At 41.8% G+C, this 15232-nt stretch overlaps 1 protein-coding gene across 1 annotated transcript; it reads right to left on the bottom strand.

Moving 5' to 3' along the window:
- Positions 1-6024: 6024 nt before the first annotated feature.
- Positions 6025-14802, bottom strand: SET (SET nuclear proto-oncogene). The gene is made up of 8 exons (XM_038375104.2): positions 14293-14802; positions 12672-12729; positions 11381-11523; positions 10699-10802; positions 10402-10515; positions 8398-8568; positions 8155-8301; positions 6025-6964 (listed from the first exon to the last, which is right to left on the bottom strand). Exons 1-8 carry the CDS (start codon positions 14363-14365, stop codon positions 6941-6943), a joined length of 834 nt encoding a protein of 277 aa, XP_038231032.1. The 5' UTR covers positions 14366-14802; the 3' UTR covers positions 6025-6940.
- Between the last annotated feature and the right edge of the window lie 430 nt (positions 14803-15232).

The raw sequence follows: 15232 nt of genomic DNA, 5'->3' as shown, positions 1-15232 counted from the left end.
TCTTCTTGTAGGTCCAGGAATGTGGCTCTGGATTCTTGGCGGTATTGGACCTCTGGATCAATGTGTGTTTGTCGCATTGCCCTCATAGATAAAAACAGAATTGATTTACTGCAGTCCTAGAGCTTACCTTCCAAACACTTAAAGGACATTCTCCTTCAGTTCAAGTGGTAGAGCCCTGTGCTTAAAGATCTCTTCCTGCTGCCAGCCACGTGTAATGCTGTTTGTTATTCCATTAAACAGGTTATTTCTGTCCTGAAGTGATACACAACTTTCCACAACTTAACAGCTGGAATATGGGCTACACAATTAGAGGATTCAGAGTAGCAGCCGTGTTAGTCTGTATTCGCAAAAAAGAAAAGGAGTACTTGTGGCATTTTAGAGACTAACAAATTTATTTGAGCATAAGCTTTCGTGAGCTACAGCTCACTGCATCCAATGAAGTGAGCTGCAGTTCACGAAAGCTTATCCTCAAATAAATGAATGCATCCGATGAAGTGTGCTGTAGCTCACGAAAGCTTATGCTCAAATAAATTTGTTAGTCTCTAAGATGCTACAAGTACTCCTTTTCTTTTTTACAATTAGAGGATATTTTCAGTTAATAATAATCCCATGTTTATTTATTTTTAAAGTGTGTACAAAACCTGATATAAACATAAATGTTTCAGTTATTTTTTAAATTAAATTAAAATTGATTTTTTTAATTTAAGCATTCCCCTATAGGATTTGCAGCCTGAATATTACAGTATGAGAACTAGCAAATTAAACTGACCGGAACAAGAAGTATAACTGAAACTGAAGTCTATTTTTTTCCAAACTGAATTAAATTACAAAAGCAAACAATGATAGATGTGTGCTAACCCTTATTCAGCTGCTGCTTGATTAGTAACAGAGGTACAGTATTTTTGTTTGTTTTGTACTATATGATTCTACACTAAACTGTGTCCATTGAAAGGAAATATTATTGGAAAGTTAAAAAGTCAAGTTATTGGATTTAGATTCAGACTCGGAGGATCAGAAACTGTAGAAAGGGCAGAGAGATTCTGCTTTTATCTTCAGCAGACAAAGCCTTTCACAGCAGGTAGGGGTCTTGGCTGCATTTTGAATGGTCAGAGGCTGGAGAGTGCTCTGGGTAGGAGTCTGGGGAGAGAATAGGATTAGTTTTCCTGGTCCTCCAGCTTGTGGAAAGTGCTGTGCTCTCTGCTTCTGGCTTTACAGGATCTTTCCATTCTTTCCTACCAGGTCTTGGATTCTCCCCAGGTGGAACAGCCAATGGGAGGGCCCAAGAAGCAGGTTTAATAATGTTGGAGAACTGGACCACTGAATAAGGACCAATCAGATGAATAGCCTATCAGTCCTAAGGAAGGGGAGCTAGATAGCTATTCACTCTCAGGTCTTGTGCATGTATGAGCTTGGAAGAGGAGGATGCATGCAGGCTTTGCTAGCAGCCCTCTGCTCTCCCTTGGTTGCTTCAGGGAGGTTCGCAGCCACTAAGTGCCCCAGGACAAGCATCAAAGCACAACCCCCATGATCCTGAGGACCAGGAGGAGGAGGAAGAGAAAGAGGAATTATTTCTCTGCAAGTGTGCGAATTCGAGGTTACTGGGGTTTGGGACCTGAAGTTCCTCCCCAATCAGTGCTCCCTGTCAGGAACCTGACGATCACTGATGGGAAATGCAAAGTGCCTGTGCAGCTCTTCCAGGATCCCACTAGGGAGAGGTACTCAGTGATCACCCTGGTCAGGGATTAGTGCACAAGCACTGGCTGGCGGAGGATGACTTCTGGTTCCCAGGATACTCCTGGATGCTGGCCAGCTGCCCCAGGTGCTGTGCACACCTAGGTAACTGCCTCCTAAGAACGTCCAAGTTGCTGTTGGGAACAGAGCTGCAGGGGAGCCGGGGTCCCTCTGAGACCTCTGCAAACATGGTCTCTGGATTAAGTTTCCTACCCCCCTTTGGGGGACCTTCCTGGAGAAGGGGCAGGGATTAAGGTCCTGTCTTGGAACTGGGTCCCTTTGTCCCTAGCGATTGCGATTAGAGAGAAGAGTGAAAGGATGGTTCTGTCAGTTGCTGAGGCCCTGCAACTTCTTTCACTTGTGCTCTGGGCGGGGGAGAAACACCAATTCTTCTAATCACCATTCCACTCCTTTCATGGATGTTTTGAAACACGGAGGAGGACTATTTGGGGTTGGTGGAGGGTATTTAATGAAGAAAATGGAGGGGGTGGATAGGAGGAGGGATAGGTCCAGGCAGGATGGTACACCAGTAGCAGAAGCTAAACTCTTGAGGACTTGACTGGGAGCAAATTAATTTATCTCACTGAAGGGAGGGGAATTGTTCTACTGTGAGTTTTTTTTGTTTGTTTGTAGTGGTCGGGTTCCTAACTTCATTCCCCTTTGCTTGATTTTCTCCACCCCAATAGGATGCGCATATCAGCCTAGGCCTTGGAGACCCCACGTCACCGATGTGGAGTTCAAAGACTCCGATGATACTTTTGTGACTCTGATCACAGACAAATTGCTGCCTTAGGAAAGCTTATTTATGCTTAAATATGATTAAAGTGAAACCACGCTTTTCAGTCCGTGTCTAATAAAGAAAAGGAGGGCAAGTAGTGTAGTAGAAACTTGGTGTTTTGGCAACTGTTTCTCTCCCTGGTCTTGAACGAATTAAAGGGAGAACACTAATCTCAGAAATTGTGTTTTTCTAAAAATTTGGTACCCGACAAGTATCTCCTAAAATACTATAAGCTTAGAAAATGTTTACTTTTTGCAACTGACAGCTCTTTGTGCATAGTCCTTTTATTACATCCTACCAGAGGGTCCAGTAGCCCTAACCTGAGCCCACAGAGCCCCACTAAAGAAAACAACTTCATAATTGGAAGATCTACCCCATAACACAGCCTGGTACAGGATATGGCCCTTAATTGGTCCTTACTAACCTTTATAAATATTAAGTATAGAAAAATACCCTCAACTAATATTGAAAAGGAATTTTCCAAAATCATTATGTATTATTGAGGGTATTCTCCCAGAAAATGACATTTGAGTGTCCTTTAATCTATTTACCAGTCACAGCAAATGCTTTCCTGAAAACTCTAACAGTATTGTTACAGCAGAAATAAAGGCATAAAAATATCTTCTTGCAAGCCAACAAAGATCTGCATTATGGTTTTAAAATTCATAGACAGGGGCTACAGTGTTTGGTGTAATTTGGGTGTTGCATCAGTAAAAATTTATTAACCTGGTCCACTTTCTCTTCAAACAGAACTGTAAAGTGTTTGCAAGTTAAAATAAATGAATAAATATAGGCCTCAATTTCTAATCATTCATACACATGCACACCATTCTGCTTGTTGATAGAGGAAATCTGGTATTCACATTTTCACACACAGACTAATAAGAAAATAAGTAAGTGAGATGCTATAAATTTGGAATGACCCCCCCCCCCAACACAATTGTGCTAAATGTACTAATTCTACAATCTATATACATTTCCCATGTACATATGTTTAAGATCTGGCATTAGAGTTTACAGGAGTGGCAGACACTTCTGCTTCCTTTATCTATTAAACTTCAAACATAAGAATATGGAAGCTCTTCCATATGTTTTCTTATCATACTGGTTAAATACATGTGCTAAAACTTTATTAAATGCTTCAACTTCTAAATTGTAAACCATTAACTTAGACAGCTCTCATACTGGAGGTTAAAACCAGTTTCCATTAGCTTGAATGGGAGAATTCCTACCTCTGTTGACAGGTTTCAGAGTAGCAGCCATGTTAGTCTGTATTTGCAAAAAGAAAAGGAATACTTGTGGCACCTTAGAGACTAACAAATTTATTTGAGCATAAGCTTTTGTGAGCTACAGCTCACTTAATCGGATGCATTTTCTTTTTACCTCTGTTGAGAAGCTCATGATAAATGATCTGCCAAGATGATGCATAAGGATAGTTTATCTTAGAAAATGATTAAAGGTTTTAAGGAATGTACTAGAGATCCCTCTTCCGGTCTTAATTTATGAAATTGCAGAACTTGTATTTGATCCTGTTACAAGAAAGTTTCTATCCCTTGAAAACGTACCTATCAGCGTATTACAGAAGTAACTACAAGTATCTACTAAGCTTAATGAAACGGGTCAAAGAATAGGCACTTCTAAATAGGTATGTTTGACGGAGTTTTTCCAACTAGCTGCGTAGAGCACTGGATGGGCACCTAGGGCTGTATTTTTAAGTCTGGAAAGTGTTTTAACCCCTACTCAACTTAAACTTTTTATCAACTAGGAGTGGGGAAAAATGTACTAGAACAAAAGTAATATTACTAGCAATTCAAAGGTTATTTACTCTTACTGTTGTGATGAATAGAACTGCAACCTAGTTTCACCAGGAATTTAAACCAATATTCTGTCTGCACAATAGTGAGATTGTTTTGCCACCTGTATCATACTAATCAGTTTTTGTTTTCAAACTTGGAGGGGCATTTGATCACACTTCCCCCTCATCTTACTTTTTGTCCTTGGTATTCAGCTGTACCACCTTATTGTGTGTATCCTGGAGAGAAGCGGATTATGCAACTTTATAGGTCTTACAATATGGGGGGGGGGGGGGAAGATAGTTTATGCACTCTTTCCGACAGCATAGAGATTTCTCCCTAAATAAGCATAATTTAGAGTTAAGTCTTGTAGCATTTTACTGTGCACTACATAAATGGCTATACAAGATGAAGGGCAACAGTTTGTTTACCGTTTTAGCACTAATGTAACTAAATTGGTTAAAAGATGGAGTTATTTAAAATTGATGCAAAAAATGGACATGGACTAAGGCAGTAGGTCCAACCCAACTGTCACTGAACAAAGTGAGTTGGTTCTGTCTTTTAAGGAGTGCCTCTCCCCACTGTGGAATACCACTCAAGAGAATAAACCTTACTCCGTAGCACTAATTCTCTAGCATCACAAAATACACGTGCTGCTATGATAGGCTAAAACAAACTTTTTTCCATAAGAGTGAGGACCCCCATCCTGAGAACCCCTTAGGAAAAGACAGCTATACAATGATTTAATACTAAAATTGTCCTATACAGATTTTAAATATCCATTAAATGAGGTTAGTTTATAGGGTATTCTACTTTTAAAGTAATTGTATAAATGCTAATTATTGCTAGAACAGGTTTCATCAACTTTACCACTTGCTATTCTGGTTAGTTCTAGATGTAGATTTTAGGCAGTTGATACTTTTAAATCAAAACAGGTTGTATTTTATTAGCTCACATATTTGAAAATAAAAACAGCGTACATTGGAGGTTGTATGGCACTGAAATTCCACACGCAAAATAACCACTTCCTTGTGAGATGTAATTTAACAGAATAAGATTCTTCTGTTTTTGAAGAGCAGTACAATCAGCCCGAATGTGTAATTGAAACCGATTTAACATCTCAACTGAGAAAGCTATTTACCAAATGGATTATAAACATTAGCCTTTGATCATTTAACTTGAGTTTGTATGGTCTTTTCAGTGATCTGATTTCTTGGAGACCACAGATCTCTGGTATCTCTTACATCACTAATGAGTGTTTAAATCTGCAAATTTCTTTATTATTAGAGCATCAGGTGATTTTTTTGGTGCAAGAGGGAACATTTAAAGACTCCATTAATTTAACTTAAGAGGAATGTAACCACAACCCATTCTTATGGAATATAAAAATAAGTAAAGAGAAACAATGTGCAGATTACAGTAATGACTGCTTATTTATAGCAATGATTGATAGGCAGTCTGACAGCAACTTATTGATAGTATCAGATAATTTAGGGTAAGTTACACCTAAAGTAAACACTTCTTCCAGATATGAAAACTATCTAACAATTTAAATTCAGGTTAAATCCATACAGCCATGAGGTTATCTTGCAATACAGATATACTGACCACATACCAACAGGTGTTAAATTAGAAACTACAGAAATGTTTTTTTGATAATATATGGAAAAATGAGCAAGAAAAATCAGAAACATATTCTGTTAAGTGAAGACCATTAGTCCCTTTGTGTACACATTTAGTTTTATTGTAACAAAGCAACTTGTACACTTTAACGTTTAAAACTGAGCATCTTTCTTTCCTTTCCAGTGAACCAAAAAAAAAAAAAAAAAAAAAAAGAATTTAAAAATAAACAAGAACAAAATTACAATAGAGAATGTCAATTCCAAATAAGATCCTACAGGTTCTGCTGATTCTCCATCAAGTGGCAGGGCTCAAAGTCATCATTAGGAGAAGATTTTATTTTAAAAGTGTCATCTTAAACTGCAAGGATGTTTGTTAAACATCACAATAAACATGCCAAAGGAGAAGAAGCCATGTTGTCAAAATGCCCACTTAACCCACCCAAACATCTGAAACCCACCCTTGCTGACCTTCTATACCCCATTTTTTTTAGTTTTTTAATTTTTTTTAAACAAGAGAAAGTAGACAGACATGTTGGTAAATGCTAACTGTCCATATTCACATAGAGACACTGTAATCTCTGAGCCCAATATACAGAGAAAGAAGGAAAAAGCTAGATTCTATGCACTACTACACAGGGCCTAGCACTCTTCAGCTTCCAGCAGAGTGAAGGGAGCAGAAGGTTTCTTTTTTCCCACAGAACATGGTGTGTTGATTCCATAAACAGTTTTTGTTTTGAGACAGAAAGGGATAAAAATGAACTTGGAACAGAAACTGGTAGAGATTTTCTTTTCCATTGTATTCTGCTCAGGGTATTTTCCCCAAAATAAACGGTGAACCATGGTGTAGAGGAGAGAAAAGAGACCCTCAGAGAACAAGGCGACTGAGCACAAGGGTGGGGGAAAACAAACAAACAAACAAAAAAGAAAAAAAACCCAGCAACTTGCTCCCAGGGACTGGAGAAAAATTAAAAAGGTAAGAAAAGGAGGGGTGGGTGTTGGAATCCATCAGTGTTTAATTAGTCATCTTCTCCTTCATCTTCCTGTTGAAAGAAAAGAAACAGTTAAAATCTAGTCACTTTTTGGAGGATGGGGAGAGGGAAGGCACGGGAGTCAGTACATTCAAACTCCAGACAGCCCTGGACTTTCAAACAGCAATTAACCAGAATTTTTGATCACTCCAAAAAGTGTTGTGCAGTTATTTTTGCAGGATTGGTTGAAAAGCTCATGTTTTCTCCCCCTCCATATGGAAATAGGTAAGGCTGGGTAAGGTTTGATCTCCATGTTATTGCTGGGACATATGATTTGGATGAAAATTGACAGAACTATTTGTTAGTGAATATTGAAGAGACTGCCCAGAGCTTTGAATAGGCAGTCTTAAAGAGTAGTAAAAGTCTACGTAAATAATCTACAAGATGAAATAAAATACTATTTAGATACTAACAAGAATATTGCTCAGCAGAGCTTAGTTACTGCATCTAAAATCAAGCACCTTATGTGTCTATGTGCACAGCGCCCAAAGCCTTCCCCATTGTTTGCCTCAAAGGCAGTTTCATGTACCTCAATAACAAAAGCCAAATGTGGTTAATAAATTAATTGTAACAAATGAAACAGTGCAACATTCCCAGTTACTGGGTGAGAACTAATTCCAAACTTTAAATCACTGGAGATTGTGAGAGTAGCAGAGGTGAGGAGGTCATCCCTAGCACTCCCAAAATGAGGACACATTTACAGAAAAATTGGCAACAGTCCAGAGTAAAGTGTATATAATAGGTGAAACCTGGTAAAACTGGATGCATACAAAAAAAAAAAAAAAAAAAAAAAAAAGGCTATTTATGGAATAAGGTTAAAACTGGCACTCAAATACCCAGTAACTCACTAATAAAAATCAGTTTGCCGAAAGAAAAACAGGCTTTTGGATGAACTAGGGTATAACACAAAAACAGATCAATTTTCCTCATTTTTGCCAATGAGTTTCCTAAAGCTATCCACCTCCAACTTAAAGGCAATACTTGTCCCCTCCACACCAACTAAGTACACTAAAATCATTGCTCAAGCTGCAAGAACTGTTATCACCTATACGAACTCCCCTCTGAAAAACATAACAGCAGACTGTACAGTGTGTCAATAACTCCTTAACATTTATCAACAAGATAAATTCAATGCTGTTCCTAAAACAGAATTTCCTAATTGGACTATTCATCTCCTGGATTTGAAAACAATGTGTTCTCACCTCTCCTTCTTCTCCCTCATCATCATCTTCATCTTCTTCCCCCTCATCTTCATCTCCTTCTTCATCAATATCCTCCAACCCTTCCTCCTCTTCATCATCATCATCATCTTCCTCTCCTTCACCTTCTTCATCATCCATATCAGGAACCTTAATTAGAAACATATACAATGATACTGCATTGATCAAATTAATTCTGACATTGTAACAGTGTTCTTGTGGCAAACAGCTCAACTCTACACGTACCAAGTAGTATTGTAATGGATTTGGCCAGATGTCATCTTTGATGACTTCTCCTAGTTCATCAGCACCTGCATCAGAGTGGTCAGTGAACCAGGTAAAGAAACTTTCTGGTTCTTCATGCTGCCTCTTCCTACTGGCCTTGTTCTGTGTCTGGCTTGAGCGCTTTGTCAAGTCCTGAAAAAGAAGAGACAAAGTTAAGTATTTTCCTGAAAGAATTTCCTGACCATGTTTCGCAAGATGCATTTGGAGACCTGCTTATCTACGCAACCACATACACCTGTCCTTGAAAAAGAACAAGTAGTATAGGAGACAGATTATACAGAGCCCCAAGGGCATGTACCAGTTGACACCACATAGCTATGAGTTTCAGTTACCATTTCTCATGAATAGGGTCAGTGCTAGTAAAAAAAGCCCTCAATTTTTTGCTACTTTCCTCAGAATGTAAGTTTTCACTTCCTTTATTTCTTGCTTTCTCCCCTGAAATATTGACAATTCAAAAAGACTACCTTGTTAATGTTCCCAGCCACACAGTGGCAAAGATATGACTCAAACCATTTACTGAAGTGCTAATTTCAAAGACTTGTTAGAACTATTTAAATGCTAACATTAAGCACAAACAATTTAAGCAGCTCTCAAATAGCCCATGCTGCTTTCTGCAGCTCCCATTGGTCGGGAACAGCAAACCGCAGCCACTGGGAGCTGCGGGCAGCCCTGCCTGTAGACGGTCAAGGTAAACAAACTGTCTTGCGGCCCGTCAGCGGATTACTCTGATGGGCCGCCCACCACTACTCTAGGCCTTTTTATAAGACATTGTCTTAACACTCCACTCTTCCTTTTCTCTCCCCCTAGGATGGGCTCATGCTTTGTTTTCTTCATAAAAAAGATAGATTAAGGATTTAAGACTTTTATCCTTGGAGTTTTCCCCTGTTAAACTTCCTGTTTCTCCTTTGTAGCAATTGCAAAGGGGAAAACATTCAACTCACTTTTTATGCTACTACAACATATTCACTAGCAAGAGGAAATAATAAGTTAACCTCACCTCTTTGAGACCAATACCTCTGTAGTGTCCTGTCTTATACATCTGGAAAACATGACTTCAGAGGTAACTCTGGATCTTTTTACTTCATTGCTTAATGTGTACGGACTTCTAGCTGCTGCTTTGTTGAGACACTTTGCCCAGTATATACTTATTTATGCAATTTTATGGACAGCAATAACTCAGCTTGTTTTAAATATTAGCTGGATGACCTTAAGGTACTGCAAGATGAAAGTTATTGCTGGGAAGACCCCAGAACACCAGAGGAAAAAGCTAAAATTTTGACTGAAGCATGATGCAGTTTTCCAACTAATCCAACTATGACAGGTTCAAATAGACTCATTTGCAATATTGTAGTTTACTTTTCCGATATGCAGGAAATGAGCTCCTAATTCAGAAGTTCGACAAGATGTACATATAACTTATGAACTACAAAGAAAGCATTAACTATATATAGATGGTAACTGGCAAATGCAAGAAAAACAACTCATTAGATAAAAAGATTTGTTAGTTTCCTTACAAAGACCAAGTGGCCACCCAAACTTTTAGCATAATAATATTGAAATTGGAAAGGTAGTTGTAACCTGAAGTTTAAATTAGGCTTTGTTTACAATGAGAACTGTAGCACTGATGTTAGATCAACTGTGGGAGAATTTTCTAAAAAAGTTGGGAGTGCTAGCGTGGATTTGTTTTCTTTTTAAAGCACACACTTCACTGTGATTTCTAGGCCTACTCTGAGCAGTTGAACTGACATGCTTGTAGAAATACTGACAACTGGTCTTCACTAGCACTTCCATTGGTGTGCGACAAAGTGAGAGAATTAACTACAAGCTTCAGTGTAAATGCAGCCTCACCATATCCTTGGGCTGACTGCGTGTGTTTTTTCTTTTGCATCAAAGCACTGAGCACTCACTGCCGCTGTTTCAAGTGGAGCAATGATTTAATTCCCCCCCCCCAATAAAGATACATGCCTTCCCAGATTTCCATTTGATCTCAGTTGATTTTGAAGATGGATCTCCACTCTCATTCAGATGAAACTCTTTGGAGAGAACTTTATTTTCAAAGTATGGATTCTCGTCAAAATACTGTAGAGTGGAAAGAATAAAGTTAGGATTGCATACTTGTCTATAGCACACCAGATATGTTAACTAAAAAATGTTATAGTACTATAAGTTTTGAAATATTAAGTTATGCTACTGTTCTCTGATATAGGTTACATGTAAATAAAAATGGCACAACATTAAACGAAGACTGTCTATGATACTTACAAAATCTATTCTGTAACCTGATTTGATGTCTTCAAACTCTGTCACCTCAACTCTGGTCAAATAATGCAGTGCCTCCTCATCTTCTTCCCCCAACAGTGCAGATACTATGGTAGAATTAGGAATCTTGCATCACAAAGCTATTTATATAGGTTATTTTGCAGCAAACATTATAAGAAATTGTCACAGAAAGTTGATTTAGTAGGACATTTGGTATATTGTTTACTTGTCCCAGCCCATCTTTAGAGGAAGCTCAAAAGAGCCACTGGCTGTCAGCTCTCCAGAGGTCACTATCAAGTACCCTCTGCAATACAGTCCATAAAAGAGCACTGAAAAGGTTGTTGAAGGTGTATTCTCTTTCACTTAAGAGAATGGTAAAAAGTATAGTGGTGGAGTCCTAATAATGGCGATCAAGCTTGTTCTTGGATTCAAAACATAAGTGGAAGAAAATCTTTGGGACAATAGAAGTAGAAATGGATAAACTGCTTCTGTTTGATAGCATTATCGCCTCAAAAGGAAGTTCTAGGCATGTAGTCAAACAGAAGCCAGTGTTGTTAATCGGGGGAAACAAAAATCTAAGAGCAATTTTCTCAACCAAGGGATTAAAAGGCACACATAATGTAACAAACTTCCTTGATGTCCTTCTCCCCCCCGCCCCCCAAAAAAGGCAGCACTGGGAACATACCTTGTGGGTGGTTGACAAATGTTGTTACCCAGAAGTTTGGAATTTTGGCGATCAGTTCTGACCTCTTCTGGAAGAATGGTTGGCGGAGTTTGTTGTATTTCTGTTCTACTTTCAAAATTTCCTCACTTGCTTGTTCATTCAGTCTAAAGGAAAAGAAAGGTTCACATTAACAACTGTATTACAGCATGGGGATCTGAAGTTTGAACAAGGTGCAAAATCAGTAGATAGTCCAAAACTAGAATGGATTATTAAAACAAACTAATCAACCCTGCCTGAAATATGTCAAACAAAAACAAGGGGCCCAATCCTGCAAACACTATTTAGCTTGTACTAGCAGGAGTAATCCCACTGACTTGACTGAAACTACACCACTAGTAAACACTATGCTCTGGGGCATTTGCAGGGTTGGGTTCTAAATTGAAAAGCAGCACACTATTAAATTTTTAAGTATCTAGTTTAGAAAGACTGGTGAACTTTGACACGATACTGGATCAGATTCAATCTCATTGCCCCTCATATTATTTGCTAGAGAAACAAGTTAAGCAAGCAAAATAAGTTTGTGTGCCACAAAGAGAATCTTTTAAGACCACAGAACTCTTTAAAAAAAGAAAAGAAAAAGGTTTGTTACACAGTAAAGTCCTAATCTTGCAAATGCTCCTCCCGGGCAGACTCCTATGTCCACTTGGAGGTTCATTAGTCAGTTTAGGAGGGTAGCGGGAAGGGTGTCTGTTTGCCAAGAACAGGTTGCAGGCATCGGGGCCTAAGCCGGCAGTGACCTGAGAAGATAGCTTACTGCTCCAATGTAAATTTCAATAAATTTTATAACACACACAAGAGCCTAGAGTTTGGTGTATGCACTTTTAAATTAAATCTAGATATTTTACTAAGTCAATTTTCAGTTCTGCTTTTCACAAAGAAATGAAATCTTACAAAAATAAAATAAGTATTAACCTGCAAAAGGCAACGAGGGCCAGATCTATACCGTCAAAGCCATTTTAAAGTCATCACAATGTGTTTCAAGTGTTAAAAGTCAAGTTCTATCTTAAGGCCCAGCTACTTTACTTGTACACAGCTATATAGGAAACAAGATAGCACCTTCAAATTTTTGATCATATATAAATGCTTTTTATTTCTAATCATGTCAAACCACTAATATACTTTTGAGATTTTTAGAAAGTGTGAGAACTATGGTACATACACTACTTCAGTTGTGAAAGCATTTTTATTACAAGTTATTTTTTTCCAGTTCTCCTAAAACATAAGTTATTGAAAAGCTTATTAAAAAATTTACCTGTCTATTTCATTCTGTACTTCATCAATATGTTCAATTGCTTCCTGTTGCTCTTTTTCTGAAAGACAAATAAATCCATAAACTCCATAAGTTACTGAAAAGAAGTCTCAATAATATATGACACCACTTGAGAAACAATCAGAAAAGTTTATTTTCACAACTTTTACCACTATTCTGGATGGCATTTAAATGATTTCCACTTGATACAACAAGGCTCATCAGACCTTGTAAAACTACCACTTTTTACTAAATGAACTTGCTAAGTACAGTCTCTGAAGATTGCTATAAAGCTTTGCTTTTTTTTTTTTAAAGGGCTCAAACCAGGTACCGTGCTAATTCACAATATATAGTCATATACACTTGGTATTTTATAGTCCATCTGTTGAAACAAGAATAATTTAATAATTTACTAAAATTATACACCAAATCATTCTTTCTGAACTGAACACTTTTACAGAAATTGAATCAGTTAAGTGAACCAAATACTAAAGAAAAAGATACAAAATACTAATTAAAATAGTACAATTGGAAATGCCGTTTTCCACAATTAAGAGGCACGTTTCGGAAGAGATTCGGGTAAATTTTTCAAAACCACTATGAAGTGGCTATTTTCGAATCAGAACTTTAACTCGGCGGAGGCTGCTGGAGCTCTTGATTAAGCAATGGCTGTTTGCCTAAAGTGTTTTAAGATTAACGAAAGGTAGCGGGAAGCAGCTGTAAAAGTGCGGAACAGGCACCCCTCTCCCGACTACTTTGCGAACACAGAGGATTTCGTGTTACGGGGTACTTGTTTCCGGTGGGGGCCTCAGAGCCAAGCCCTACCCCCACCGTGCGGCCGCAGATGGGTAGATTGGGCTCGTCTTCTCTCCCCCGCCCCCATTACATATGAAAACTCAGGTGCGGGAAGCACGTGTGTGAAAGGAACCGGGCACAGCCAAGAGCGGCTGGCCTGGAGGCTCGTTGCCATGAGCACCTCCACACCCCCAGCCAAACAGGCTAAGATCCGTGCGTGGGGGAACCGACAGGCTTTACCGCCGGCAAGTTCCCCCTACGGCGGCGGCGGCGGCGGCAAACCCCACGCCACGGGGCGGGGAACCGAGTACCGACCTTTCGCTGCACACGGGCGGCTCGCATCGCACGTGGGGACGGGCGGGCAGCCGCATCCCGCCGCTGCGCGAGTAGCGCGTGGCTCCCCAGTCGGGCGGGCCCCGCCAGCCACGGAGAAAGCGCCGCTCCATCCCCGCCTTGCGCGGCCGGGCAGCACCATGCAGCAGTAGCGGCTCCGAGACCACAAGGCGGCGAAGCATCATGGCGGCGGCGGAGCACAATGAGGCTCCGCGGATGCTGCTCCAGGAGGGGGGGTCCCGCTGCTCCGCGCAGGCCGCAGCGCCCCCCGCCCGCGGAGAAGGAGGCCGGGCAGGACAGACAAAAGGGCTCTAACATGGCCTCCTCTCGCCGCGGCTGAGGCCTGCACATCCGCCCGGCCGACCCCGCGCTCTTCCCGCCTCCGGCCCGGCCGCGGCCCGTGTGGCTGGGGAAAATGGCGGTCGGTGCAGCGCCGTGCGGGGAGGAGGCCGCGGCGGCCGCCGCCATTCCCCTCCCTCCCCCGTCCCGGCCTCACCTGAGGTCTCGTCGGCCCCATCGTGGTTGGAGTTCAGCTCCTTCTTACTGACTTTGGCCGCCGGCGCCGACATGTTGGTGGCTGCGGAGCGCGGAGGGAGGGGGTTGTAACGGGACTGAGCGCAGGGGGGGCCGGGCACAGACTCCTGCTGCTGCCGCCGCCGCTCGGACTCCCTCCGCGGCCGGGACGCCTCCTCCTCCTCGGCCCGGACCTGAGGCTCCCGGATAAAAGGGGGCAACGGCGGCGCTCGGGCACCCTCACGCTATCGCCCCAGCCGGGACCAACGCCGCCTCCTCCTACTGCTGCTACTGCTGGCGAGGGGCGGGCAGCGTTGTGCGCAGGCGCAGCAACCCCCCCTCCGGGGCACGGGGGCACGAAGGCCACACTGCGCACGCGCAGCAATCCCCCCTCCCGGCCGCTGGGGAGGGGAGGCGTACAGCGCAAGCGCAGAAAACACCGCTCTTGGGCATGTGAGACAAGCGCTGTAATGCGCAGGCGTAGACACCCCCTTCCGTCCTGAACATCCAGGGGCGGGCAGCTTTGTGCGCAGCCGCATCAGACTCCATGTGGGCCCCGCCTCCGCCGCCTGCCCCACGCTGTGCCCCCATTGGCCGCGCCTCGCGCAGGCAGAGAGCGGACGGAGCTCAGTGCTAAGGCGCCGAGGACGGCGCGAGAAGCGGGCGCGGGAGAGGGAAAGTACGACAGCCGCGCGCGCTATCGCGCTCCCTCTCACACGTGGCTGGTTTCGCCCGGCCTTCGACGGCTGTGCACAGGGATGGGCTGCCACGCCCCCAGGTGATGACCTTGCAGCTCTCCTGCCCCAAAACACGCTCTAGCCAGTGGCCGTGCAGCTCCATAAGTGCCTGAGTGATGGCCCTGCAGGTTTCCTGCCCAGTAACGATCTGGCGTGGTGGCCTATGCATGCCCGCTGTTGTAGCCA

This window comes from Dermochelys coriacea, chromosome 16 (assembly GCF_009764565.3).
Source record: "Dermochelys coriacea isolate rDerCor1 chromosome 16, rDerCor1.pri.v4, whole genome shotgun sequence".
NCBI lineage: Eukaryota > Metazoa > Chordata > Testudines > Dermochelyidae > Dermochelys > Dermochelys coriacea.
The sequence above is the reverse complement of the archived record's forward strand: the minus strand, read 5'-3'. Positions and strand labels throughout refer to the sequence as shown.

Coding starts and splice junctions, on each gene's coding strand:
- SET (XM_038375104.2), bottom strand. CDS start 14,365: ATGTCGGCGCCGGCGGCCAAAGTCAGTAAGAAGGAGCTGAACTCCAAC. Junction 11,524..12,671: donor GTACAGAATGAAATAGACAG/GTAAATTTTTTA, acceptor CTTTTCCTTTAG/ACTGAATGAACAAGCAAGTG. Junction 10,803..11,380: donor ATTTGTCAACCACCCACAAG/GTATGTTCCCAG, acceptor ATTCTACCATAG/TATCTGCACTGTTGGGGGAA.